Source organism: Danio aesculapii, chromosome 19 (assembly GCF_903798145.1).
Source record: "Danio aesculapii chromosome 19, fDanAes4.1, whole genome shotgun sequence".
Lineage (NCBI taxonomy): Eukaryota > Metazoa > Chordata > Actinopteri > Cypriniformes > Danionidae > Danio > Danio aesculapii.
The window spans coordinates 49,477,611-49,491,645 of NC_079453.1; the positions used below are offsets into that span (position 1 = coordinate 49,477,611).

A 14,035-nucleotide genomic window follows, 5' to 3' on the forward strand; every position below is an offset into this window, starting at 1 on the left:
TTTGGCTTAAATATTTGCATTTTATTAAAAGTACAAAATGTACTCAATTCAGATCCAGTTTCATAATACCTGCTACTACATGGCAAAGGGAAAACGGTGGTGTTAGTGCACCTGCTCCCTCTTCTGGATAATTTACAGTATGACACACTGTGTCACTTACAGTACAAATAATAATAATCTTCCAACCCTTTTTGGTTTTACTGTACAGCCTTAATGCAAAAGCTAGAAACAACAACCAAAATCTGAATCATTTAAGCTTATTTAAGTACTTTGTACGTGTACACACAAACGCAATAAACACGCCATGTCATGCAAAATACGCACACACAACACACACACATACCGCCAACCTGATTTCACCAAGTAGGACAGGTTCCTGGATGAACATCTATCCTGAAACAACATTCCAATCAGCCAATCAGAATCAACGGTTTAAGTTTAGGCTTATGGTTAGGTTTATGCACTTCCGCATGATTGTTATCCATCTATTATTCCTCTCTGATTTTGGGAATAATGTACAGTTATGGTTAGGTTTACGAGTAGGCAATAGGTATGGGTTACATTTTCCAAAAAAAATTATGTTCCAGGATCAACATAGATGTTAGTCCAGGATCACATCATATTTGGGAAAATCATGACGTGCCCCACGCACGCACGCACACACACACACACTTGTATACATGGTTTAGAAGGACTCTCCATAGCCATATGGGACACAGCCACCTAAAAGCAACCTATTTCATTATACTACTTTGTGTCCTTGCAAAACACATATACCTGTACACACACACTCATGAGCTGAGACAGCTCAGAAAACTGTCTGTAAACTTGCAAACTGTAAAGCATACAGTACAGTACACATACTGCAAATTTACAAAACATGTAGAGCCGTAATATTATTAATCCAGTAACACTTTACAATAAGCTTCCATTAGTTAATGAACCTATGTTTATTCAACCATGACTAATGAGGACAGCAGAAGTCAATAGATTTACTTTAGTTAATTAGCCTGACATGTTAACTGTTCCAAAATATTATAAATGTTTCTTAAAATGAAATATATTGTGTTCAATGGGGAAAAAACAGTTGTTTTTTTTACTCAGACAATAAATAAAACTAATTTTAGAGCAGGAATCACAATACCGTACAGTGAACCCATGATATTTATATCCATATTATCATAATATCAGAATCCTAGACCAAAGCTAGTGTTTTTCCCCCTACTGATAAACTTCCATATCAGTAGGGGGAAAAATCCATATTTTATAGACATGGCATGGGACAATGCAGTGCTTCTTGTATAGTCTGAGACCCACTTTATGTCATATATCAATCAGGCAGTGACGATTACAGAGTTTTAAAGACAACAACCATTTTGTAACGGTTCAGCGAAGCGCTTGAGCTGGTGTTGTGCCGATAAATGCACCTCTGTCATGAAAAGCACCCATCTCATACACTTTCAGTAGCATTCTCTGTCTACATTTTAAAAAATCAAAGGCCATAATTGATTAAAACATAATATGATTATTATTTTGATGAATAAAGCAAGAACAAGAGGCGAAACACATTTTAAAAAGCGCTAGGTTTCCAAATAAATGTCAAATAAAAAAGTTTGACTGTGGTGTAGACTGATGTAATGAGCTTGTTCCTAAAATTTTTTTTAAACAAAATTTTTTCCTAAAATTTTTTTTAAACAAACATTTACATGGAAAACATATAATTGCTGTTGTTTTTATTTAAACCACAGATTAACCAATTAGCTTCACTTAATCTCATCTGTATTGTTTTAAAAGTCAATCTATTTATTTATAAAAATATATCTAATGTAAAGGAAGGGTTCTATTCATGAAACTCACCTCAGTCACTCTCATTAGTGTTATAACTGTATTATTAAACATTTGCATCAATTTAAGTTAATAGATGCACATTTCAGAAGCGGTGCATTTTATAGAAGGGGTGCATTTCTCAGCACAACACCGTGTTACTGAAAATGAAAAGTTCTTCAGCATATACTCAATACCAACATTTTTCCGTTCATCACGAAAGAATAATGAAGTCTATATTAACAGAGTAATAATGACGTGATCATCTTGACCCTGCCACAGCATTTCCCCATCAAAAGCCACTTTTCCATGCTTCCGGGCCCTCATTAATATTCCGACGACTTTATCGGAGATCCGCACGTATCTGTCGAACAGCTCTCCAAATGTCACTCTGGTGCAGCCGTCTGGATCGGGGTCCGCCATGGTCCTGATGACGAAACACATATCGTCTATCTCACGGTGGATGTGTTTTTCAGCACGTTTGGCCCTTTCTGCAGTTTTACTGCCCTCTTTCGGTCTCCCGTATCCCTCCTCGCCCCTGCGCAGACGCGTCGACATTGAGTATTCATAGTCAAAATCCTCACTGAAGGGGTTCAGCTTCTGATTGATGGTGTGCTCTGATGCCCAGTTTTGCCAGCGGCTTTTTAAGTTGCCCACAGTGCTGTATTTCTTGGACAAGTTGTTTATTTTGTTGGCATCTTCAATGTCCTTTTTGCCCCTAAAAAGATTTTAGAAATAGAGTTAAAAGTGTAACTAAATTTGCTGAAGACTTCTATATCGTACACTGTAAAAAAGTGAAAACTTAATTCAAATTATTTCAACTTGTTGCACCTAATTAATACAAATTAGGTGTATTAACAACAAATTATTAATAGCTTAATTTTTATTTAGCATCTTTAATGCATGTTTTTCTATATGGAAATTTTTAAAAAGTGAAAACTTCAAACTTCAAATAAACTTCAACTAATTACACCTAAAATAAATAAATAAATAAATACATAAAAAAAATAAATAAATAAAAATAAAAAAATAAAAAAAATAAAATAAATAAATAAATAAATAAACAAACATAAAAAGTATTATTGGAAAATATTGCTGAAATGCATGGGTTTTATCAAATGTGTTGCCAACTATGGACAAAAAGGGTTAAATATATAGGTTAAAATGTGTATTTTAAATATAATTGAAAACATTAACCCAAACCTTGACCCAATGAGCTATATGCACACAGACTTTTAATTTGATCTTTCCATTATAAAATTACCCTTTTAAGGTCTGATTTCTTTAAAAATCAGTGATCTTCACTGCCTGATTGATACATGTTGGGGGTCTCACACCTGACAAGAAGCAGTGCATTAAATTACATTTCCCCCCTGCCTTGTCTTTAAAATATGAGTTTATTTTACCCCAGTGTTTTCAAAGGAGCTTATGCGCTCACCTGCTGCTTCTGACCGCGCTAGGGTCTACACGCTCTTTCATCTGGTTTTACGCTTGAACAACTAAATTAATGCTAAAGTCTATTTAACTGCTGAATGTATTGTAATTATATTTCAATGTTGACGCTGTAAAAGGAACCGAAATTGAAAATAGCCACCAAAACCCTTCACCGGAACTATTCATTGGCAGAAAAACACTAGATGTGCATATGGCCCAATATTGAGTTACGGCAACCCAGCTTTCTATTTTAAAATATATACTGAAAAACTTGCTCATTTATATGTGATCATAATTCTCAATATATTTAGAACTTGGATCAAATGTTTGATTAAATATTAAAACAAATTATCAAAAACTAGTTATTTCAGGCCCAACATAAAATTCTGCTAAATGCAAAATGTAAACATTGTACTTTCAAGATTGCAACTTTCTCACAATGCTACTATTATTGTTACCATAAACTAGGGGTGTCCAAACTCGGTCCTGGAGGGCCGGTGTCCAGGAGAGTTTAGCTCCAACCCTAATCAAACACACCTGAAGCAGCAAATCAAGCTCTTACTAGATATACTAAAAACTTCCTGGCAGGTGTGTTGATGCAAGTTGGAGCTAAACTCAGCAGGACAACGTGCCTCCAGGACCAAGTTTGGACACCCTTGCCTTGATATAAATCTATTTTGATTTGTAAAATGTATTGAAAATATAGCGATTGTAAAAAACTGTAATGAAAAGACGATTTTTGTCAACACATTTCTAAACATAATATTTTTTATAACTGATTTCTTTTCTCTTTGCCATGATGACAGCAAATAATATTTGTCTAGATATTCTTCAAGACACTAGTATTCAGCTTAAAGTGACATTTAAAGGCTTAACTAGGTTAATTATGGTAAAGTTAGGGTAATTAGGCAAGTCATTGTATAACAGTGGTTTGTTCTGGAGACAATCCAAAACAAATATTGCTTAAGGGGCGAATAAAATTGGTTCTGAAACAATTAAAAACTGCTTTTATTCTAGCCGAAATAAAACAAATGAGACTTTCTCCAGAAGAAAAAATATAATAGGAAATACTGTGAAAATTTCCTTGCTTCATTATCATTTGCGAAGAATAAATATTTCACAGGAGGGCGAATAATTCTGACTTCAGCTGTATGTTAATAGGAGTCCAGAACTCACCCAGGAACAGAGGATCTCTTGATTGCGACCGCAGACTCTGTATGTTCATTGCTCCTGTTATTCTCTGACTCCTCCTGATTGGTTCCTGTATCCTCATTATCCCCATGATCCTGCTTTTTCTCCTTTTCCATTTCCTTCCAGCCCCGCGTCAGCTCCGAAACCATATTAGAGCATTTACGGCGCCGCGTTGGAGACCCTTTCTTGTTCAGCATCTTGTCCAGTTCATCTGTCACCTGGTCCTTACAGATACGTTTAGTCAAAAAGTCAATTCCTGCACTCCTTTCCTGAACGTCCCTCGTCACAGTTTTTACAACATGTGTGGTTTTGATGCGCGACTCTCCGGCGGGCTCCACATTATCCTTATTTTCACTTGTAGTGGTTTGTAGGGCTTTTTGAGAGAGTTTGTTCTTCGCTGCTTCTTTTTTATCATCTGTGGGGTCTCCTGCATAACATGGTGCCCATCCGCTGGGCTCGCTGGACTGTTTATCTTCATTTTCGCTCACCCATTGCTGCCAGCTCCGTGTTATGCTGCACACCATGCTTATAGTACGCAGCTTTTTAATGTTCTTGTTCGCTGAAGGCTTCCTTGCTGACATTGTTTACGTCCAGTTAGGGCTGAACAGTATATCGTTTGAGCATTGATATCACAACATGTGTATCTGCAATAGTCACATCACAAGATTGGGTTATTATTAAAGATTAAAAGATATTATTAAATATTATATTATATATAATTATATATAATATATTATATATAATTTTTTACAACTTATTTATACAGTCAGGAAAAAAGTATTGAACATGTCACCATTTATTTCGGAAAACATATTTCTAAAGGTGCCGTTAATAAATCCATATATGCAAAGAAAGCAAATCTAATTAGTTTACAAATGAAGTTATATGCAATAAACTGAAATTATACAGTGAAAACGTGTTTTACACATGAAAAAATAGAGGTGTAGAAAGCCAGTGAAAGCCCAGACAGCAGCTGAATCTCTCAGTAGTTCTTCAGCAACCCTCTGCCCTTCCTCAGTGTAAATGAATATCAGCTGCTTCAGTCCAACATCTACATTAGCAGGAGGATGAAGATGAAACCAGGGTGGACATTTCAGATCCAAAACACAGCCAAGGAAACTCTCAAAGGCTTTCAGAGAAAGAAAACCAAGCTGTAGAATGGCTCAGCTAATCACCTGATCCGAATCCAATAGAAAATAAAGCTCAGATTTCATAGACGAGACCCACAGAAGCATCAAGATTTTGACACTCTGTTGAAGTCTGTGAAAAACTCACACCTGAGTTATGCATGTGACTCCATTCTCCATATGAGAGGTGTCTTTAAGCTGCAGCACCAAAAAATAATTGTATATAAAGTATTAAATACATTTCAGTAGTTCAGCACTTTACACATAACTCGTTTTTCAGATTGTTTTGTTTTATTTTTATGTTTGTATTGTTTGGGTTTTTACCAAAATCTGGTTCAACTGTCAACAGCTCCTTTAGAGATATTATTCCCAGGAAAATAACATGACGTGTTCAATACATTCAGTTTACATTTGGATGTTTATATCTTGTTAATAGTTTTAGCCTCCCCAGAAAACCATGCAACTGTAACCAAGCACTGTTTGTTTGTTTATTTATTTTATGTGCTTATATTGTATGCAGATCTACTGCATAGAAAAGGGACTTGATCATCCCAGCCGATCTAAATGAATGAAATCTTTCCAAATAAAGCTATTTAAATCATCTGGTAAAATTATATTCATATCGCAATATATATCGCAGTAAAACAAAATATCCTCCAGTTTGGGGGGAACAATATATAGTTTGAGCATCGATATCACAATGTGCGTATCTACAATAGTCACATCACAGGATTAGATTATTTATTAAAGACATAAGATATTATTAAATATATATTTTTATTATTTATGCAATGATAACCGTGCTATTTTACATTTGGATGAAATTCTGTACTTGAAGACTCAGTTGAAGACTGATAGACTCCCTAGAAAATCATAGCACTTTAACCAAACACGATTGTTTATTTATTTTTGCTTGCAATTTATTAATTTGTATGCAGATCCACTGCAAGAAAAAATGACTTGACCATCCTTTCCAAACAGAGATATTTAAATCATCTGGTGAAATTATATTCATATCGCAATATATATTACAGTAAAAGAAAATATCAGATTTTTCCAATATCATGCAGCCTTACCTCCAAGGATTTCTTTCCTCATTCGAATCCTCTGTTTGGCTTTTATAGTGCACCTTGTTGTGATCCCTATAGTAAATTCTAGACTATGAGCACTCCCTTAGACACTAGTGCATTTGAAATGGGTACACCAACCCTAAATGGCACTGGAAAGTATGCCTGGCATTTCCACCGCTCATCTTTCCTTGACGCTTCCCGACCTGTGGGATTGGTGGGGAATCGTGTTTCATCATAGACGGTGGCCATCATCTGGGTAAACAGGGTAAAGATGTCAGCAAGTGCTAAGCTTTTCCTAGGTGGCACAAATGTGTGGAAAGCTACACAGGGCATCTTATCTAGAAACGTGCATTAAATTGATTTAGTCTTTTCATTGAGATCAATTAGGAGTGTGTGAACTGGTAAACTGCCAATGCAACTGTGGATGGTGTGCATCTATACCCTTAACAGTGCCTATGGTAAATGCATTTCTGTAGAACTTATTGAGTACAAATCTAAATGCCAAATCAGAGGGGAAAATGCTCTGAAAGCATGTAGGGATGTAACAAAATGAGATGAAACCGTATAGAATTAACACGTCAGCAATTCCAGCGTTATGGATGTGAAATTTGCAGTAAAAAATTAAAACATAAATTCACACAGAAAGTATATCTTAACATTATATTGAAACTAGGGTTGCACGATACTGGAATTCGGTACCAATCAATACTAAAATTCAGTTCAACAAACTCACATCTGTTTACAGAGTAACATGAGTGTAACTACAGATACAGGGACACTGGAGTGTTTCAGAGCTGCAATTCATCAGCGGATCGCTCGTGTGTCAGCTTATACACAAACCAGCTGATCGAAGTGACTTTAAAACGCTCCAGTGTTCCTGTATCTGTGGTTACACTCAGTAAACAGCGGTGGGTTCGGTGAACTGATGACCTTCACGGCCATACACAGTCATTTCTGTTAAACATGTGAACACAATGGCTGGCAAATCAGTGCTGTTTAAGAACGTGCTCAACAGCGCTCAAATGTCAGCGGGAAATGAGGTTTTAAAAATTCAGTATTGATTGGCGAGTTATGGGATCAGACAATATCAATATGTAAACATGTTTTAGATTTTAAATGAGGGAAATAAACGTGTTGTGACCAAAAAAGTCTGCAAGTTTACAGTCTACAACATACTTTGTAGAAATTCTGTGAATTAAACTGCACAACCCAAAAGAAATAATGCTCATCAAAAGGATAAAAGTCGCCTCTTTATGGGACAAACATGACTGATTTTATTTTATTTGACATTTTTCCATTAATGCGGAAAAGCTTGGTTATGGATGTGACAGATTTGAAATTGCCACTTGTGTGACTTTAGTAAATGAAATATGATAGTTTAAAAACACTGACAGAGACATTTTTAAGTATTTTTAAAGTACTGTAAGATACTTGCTCTACACAGAAAATGTAGAAATGCTTTCGCTATTTTGGTAAAACTTTTTTTTTCATCGTAAGGTTGGCATTTGCATGAAATTTTTCCTCTAGGAAAACCTCTCCTCTCCATATGCACCAGACACCTTTTTGACCCCAGTTTTTTGGGAAAACATTGTACAATTCTGAGTGTGCACACACTTTCCACTCTATATGCACACGACACTTTTACAACACTTCATGTTCCTTGCATCTTGCATTCCCTACTGTGTTTCATGCAGGTGAGTGGGCTTGACAAACCACCTGTAGAAGACACTTTTCTTCTGAAATGCATTATGTTGAAACTATAATTGGGTTATTTTTTTTACTAACTTAGACTTGTCATATCATCTATATACTGCTGGTCTCTGATGATTTGAAGTGCTTTTTAATCCTTACTTGTAAGTTGCTTCTGCTAAACAAATACATGTTAATGTAATGTAAACATGCTCTTTTATTATTTCTTAAATGCTTCAAATTTCTTTGCAAAATAAAAACATATTTACATTCATTCAATGAATTTACATTCATTCATTTTCCTTCGGCTTAGTCTCTGATTTATCAGAGTTCACCACAGTGGAATGAACCGCCAACTATTCCAGCATATGTTTTACGTAGCGGATGCCCTTCCAGTTGCAACCCAGTACTGGGAAACACACACACATACACACACACACACACACTACGGTCAATTTAGTTTCTCCAATTCCCCTATAGTGCAAGTGTTTGGACTGAGGGGGAAACTGGAGCACCCGGAGGAAACCCATGCCAACACGGGGAGAACATGCAAACTCCAAACAAAAATGCCAACTGACACAGCTAGGACTCGAAACTGTGACCTTCTTGCTATGCGGTCACAGTGCAACACCAAAACCAAATTGCAATTTTAAAACAAATAAAATCAAATAAAAAATGAATAATGCAAATAAATAAGTAGCTTTAAATTAAATAAACTAAGACTTTGAGCTTTGCTTAGCTTGTAATTTTAGTTTCCAATTTGTTTGTTATACATTTAGAAATTAATTGTGTAATGAGCAATATTCAGAAAACGATCCAAAACACTTGCAGGTTAACAGCTGGAATGGGCGTGTCATCCAAATAGAGTAGATACATTAAAAAAGGCGGGGCCTGTGGGTTATGGGCGTTTATCTCTGTGTTTTCAAATATCAACATCGTTTGGCAAAATTTGCTTTGTCCATTATTCTAATTATAAATTCATAACATAAAGAAACAACACATCAAGTAAAAATCTAATAACATTATACTTCATATATACTTTATATATATATATATATATATATATATATATATAATATTTATATAACATTATATAGTCTAATAGCATTATAATATTATATATAAAATGTATAATAATATTTTTATAATACATTTTCTGTATAGTCCATGTAGCAACAAGTATAATACATTTAAATAATAAACTTAATGATGTTTTTAAATAAAGAAATCTCAAGGAGTCGCTCTGTCCAAAACAGAAGTAGATCATCTTTAGTAAGTACACCTGAAGGAGACTGAATAGTTTTTGCTGACGTGCACAGCAGATAGTCTTTCACTGCATCTGGCAGCAAGTGAAGACATGAAAGATTTGACAAAAATATAGTGCAGCTGAACTGCAAACTCTTTATATACCACAGATTTGTGTTGACATGCAGAAGATAGTGTAAGTGCATGCTTTTAAATTCAGTGTATTTGACTATGAGGTGGTTTAAATGCATGACACCCATGTTTTATCTGTTTGTTTTCTGATATCATTGAGAGGCATTATTAATAGTAGGAAGGCAGCTGCTGTCTGTCAGTCACATGTGCAGAGCTGTGATAGTGTGCATGAGTAGAAGACGCTCACTGAAAACCCTAACATCAACTATGAATATATATATAGAGAGAGAATTTTTAAACTTTATAAACAATTATTAACTAAACATACATTAACCTATTAGAAAAACATTATAAGGCAAACACTACATTCATATTAAAAACACAGCACAATACTCTTCGACAACACTTACTCATTTTAAAAGGTAATAGATCTTTCAACACCCTTGATTTTATTAATCGTTGATTAAAACAATCAACAACACTTTGACATGAGACTGTTTTCAACCATGAGAGTGAGACATTTAATTTAAATGACTATAAAAAAAATTACTAGGTGGCACGGTGGCTCACTGGTTAGCACTGTGGCCTCACAGCAAGAAGGTCGCTGGTTTGAGTCCTGGCTGGGTCAGTTGGTGTTTCTGTGTGGATGTTCCCCCTGTGTTGGCGTGGGTTTCCTCCGGGTGCTCCGGTTTCCCCCAGAGTCCAAAAACATGCGCTATAGGGGAATTGAATAAACTAAATCGGCTGTAGTTCATGAATCTGTGTGTGAATAAGAGTCTATGGGTGTTTCCCAGTACTGGGTTGCGGGTGGAAGGGCGTCAGCTGCTTAAACATATGCTGAAGTTGGCAGCTCATTCCACCGTGGCAAACTCTGAAATAGAGACTAAGCCGGAAAATGAATGAATCAGGGCTCGAAATGAACCTTTTTCTTGATAGCACCGGTGCTCCTAACTTTAAAAATTTTGGCGCACCCACCAAAAATTACGGACCATTACTACAAGTTTTATATTAACAGATTGATTGCATTTGAAATCAACTCTAATCAAAACAAATCTGCATGCGCCCCCGGCCCTGCACACACTGCTTCATGAGATGAGCTGAGTTTAAAAAAATAACTGTGCCGTGTTCTCATGGGTGCTGTCTGATATTGCACACATGAGATTGACATATTACTTATTATTTGCATACGCCATCTTATTAGCAATATCAGTTTTTTCATGAGCTGCAATAGTTTAATCTCAGTGAATGCATGCTCTTTTGCGATGGTGAATGCGGTTTCTAAATGAAGAAATGGCAAACGCTGTTACCTGAAAACTTCATCCCACCGGCTTTACAGTGAATGGCTTTAGTCATTTTCACAGCAGACTTTAACCCAATGGAAGTCTTTTATCCACTGTTTTAAAAGTGTAAATGGTGGATTAACATTCACTAGATGATCACTGATCAGATGTGTCATTATTTGTAACTTTAGGTGGTTCCTAAAACAAAATCTGTCAGTGTTATTTTCATTCTTAATGTTCATCATTTTTATTTTAATTTTTTCATATTTATTTTGTGTTGTCACTTGTCACTTTATGTACACTGGAAGCTTCTGTAGCCAAAACAAATTCCTTGTGTGTGTGAAGCACACTTGGCAATAAAACTGATTCTGATTCTTGTCTCCAGACCTTTATGTTTTCGCGGCTGTAGCTCCCTGTCATCTGAACTGAGTGACTGACAGGCGATATTAATCAATTCATTCACGTTCTGTTCTAGAGTAGTGGCCCAATCAGAAGAGCTTGAAGGCCGGGCAAGCATTGCGGGCTTTGTTTGCTGCAGCAAGTTAACATGTCAACTGTTTTAAACCATTCCTGAGCACTGCGTTTGCTATTTTTTTGCAAAGATGCATTCTGCGTGAATGTGTCCTAAATAGGCACATGCAGGAACATTTTGCAGTGAAAACTGGTCACACGGCAACAATTTATGCACTCGCACAAATCCTCCCAAAAATATTTTGAAGTCGCATCGATAAAATTTCAGGTGCATATGCGACCAAAACAGTCGCAGTTTCGAGCCCTGTAAATAAATGAATTAATTAATGAAAAAAAATGCTATATTCTATTCTAAACTGGCTGCAAAATGTGTACACAATCCACATAATAAGAATTAATTAGTCTAAATTAATGTGTCTTATTTAAATAATCTACACTCTTTTATTCTTGTACATATTATAATTATTAGAGGTATAATCTGTTTTTATCAATTTTCCCCTCTATCATTTATTTTTCATTTACTGTATATTTTATTAGGTTCATTACGCTGTGGAGAACCCTAATAAATCTGGAACTAAGACGAAGTAAATTTAATAAATGAATGTATAATTTATTATTAATTTGATAATGTTACTATATGGCGGTTCATTCCGCTGTGGTGACAATGCATATGAAAAAGCAGAATAAATGTGAAATAATCATATTAAAATTATTACACATAAACTAGGACAAATCTCAGCTATAATCAATAACATGCATGTGAATCAACTGTACAGAGAAAATAAAAAAGATGCATGCTTAATATAAATAGGGCATGTTGGTGTTTGTGAGGTGTGAGTGCGCTGAGTCACCAGCAGAGGGCGTCAATACAATAGATTTAGATTTTGAAAGGCTAAGAACTCTAAAATATGCTTCTAACCAAGCTTTTAAGCAACATTTATGCGACAGTACATATGAAATAAATACAGATCAAAATCAGAATCAGGTCAAAATCAAGACATAACATCTTAGTGTCTGCATCAAATAAAATTAACATAAGTAAATAAAGTTAATGTGAAATAATGTTTATTGTAACTATATGCACAGCAGATCTAAGACATTATATGACAAACGTCTTATCAAGCTACATTAAATCATACTGTAATAAATTTGAAGATTAGTGTCAACATATATCGATTTCAGATGACAATTAATGAGTATTTTGTGGCCAAACTGTGGACCTTAAATATAGTCAAATAACATCAATTGCTCTAAACATGCCTCACTTGATTTTTTGCTTTATAAACTAGTTACACTGGATGACATTTTAATGTCTGTCTTCTACAAATCATGTTAAAGCTGTAATATAGTCATTATGGTTTTGCTCCATTCTAATATATGTCATCTGTGATAAAACGATAATCTTGAATGTGTTTTCTGTAGATAAAAGCATCTAATTAGCTAACTGTGATGAATTGGACGGTGCAAAGTATTTTAGGAGATATTTTAGAAATGCCAAGTATCACTGGAGCAGAGCGCAATCATGTGCAGATGTGGAGATAAATGCAGATCATCCAGAACCAATGATATATGGGGTTCATCTGCAATGCAGGTCAAAAGTCAAAGCCCCAAATTCCCTTTGCGTTTCCAACTGCGGCCACATAAATGACCTCATGACTTTCAGGAAAGCTCAAAAAGAAAACACAACTTCATTTGAATTGAAAGACGCTAATTGAAACACAACTCGCCCTCAATGCAGATTACTACATTCCTTCCATAATAGCTCATTTGACTCATCTAGTCCGCAAACATTTGTCCTACAGCAACCCTCAGATGGTTCCCATTCCAGCTGATTTATTGCATTCATCATTGGTATGGATGGGTACCTCATCCTAAAAACCAGGTGTGAATTGACTACCCAAACGTCTGGTGTGGCTGTCTGCACTATACACCTATGGTCCAGTGATTCCCTCGTCCATCTGGGCCAACAGATTTCCAACACAGGCTCATTGGGAATATGTGCCCAGTGCTACATTTTTGCGAAACCACAAATACGTGCCTCTGCATATATTTGCCTGCAGTTTCTGGGTAAAACAAACGCTATGGGGCAATATGATGATAAAAAATGTGCTCCTTTTCACACTTCTGACATTTACAGGAACACATTATTGACAAATAAAGGATATAAAATACCTAATAAATAGCACAAAACAACTTTAAGTTTATCTTTTTCATAAATTTTATTTAAATTTGCTCTTCTAATTTTATATTTATATAGTAGTGCTTGTTTTAAAGGATATATCACATTATTTTGTAAAATTATTTTATTTGCCCTCATAATCTTTTACCAAATAACATAACCTTTCCTGCCTACTCGAAATGATCAGTCCTTTTGGGAGGGGTTATCTATTATTTGGGGCGTGGGTATCAGTCCTTTAGGGAGGGGCTATCAGTCCTTATGGGAGGGGTTATCAGTCCTTTGTGTGGGGCTTAGTTCTTTTGGGAGAGACTAACAGTAATTTTTGGCACAGGCTATCAGTTATTTTGGAAAGGGCTATCAGTCCTTAGGGTGGGGCTATCATTCCTTTAGGGC

The 14,035-nt window shown here is 35.6% G+C and overlaps 1 protein-coding gene across 1 annotated transcript; it reads right to left on the reverse strand.

Annotated features, from left to right (window-relative positions):
* Positions 1-6,745, reverse strand: abrab (actin binding Rho activating protein b). The gene is made up of 3 exons (XM_056479465.1): positions 6,653-6,745; positions 4,435-5,093; positions 1-2,542 (listed from the first exon to the last, which is right to left on the reverse strand). The coding sequence occupies exons 2-3, from the start codon at positions 5,028-5,030 to the stop codon at positions 2,059-2,061; spliced, it is 1,080 nt and encodes a 359-aa protein (XP_056335440.1). The 5' UTR covers positions 5,031-5,093; positions 6,653-6,745; the 3' UTR covers positions 1-2,058.
* Between the last annotated feature and the right edge of the window lie 7,290 nt (positions 6,746-14,035).

Bases quoted from the DNA above. Each gene is read 5' to 3' on its own strand.
- abrab (XM_056479465.1), bottom strand. From the start codon at position 5,030: ATGTCAGCAAGGAAGCCTTCAGCGAACAAGAACATTAAAAAGCTGCGT. The intron at 2,543-4,434 runs GTGAGTTCTGGA...AAATCTTTTTAG, and splicing joins AAGAGATCCTCTGTTCCTGG to GGGCAAAAAGGACATTGAAG.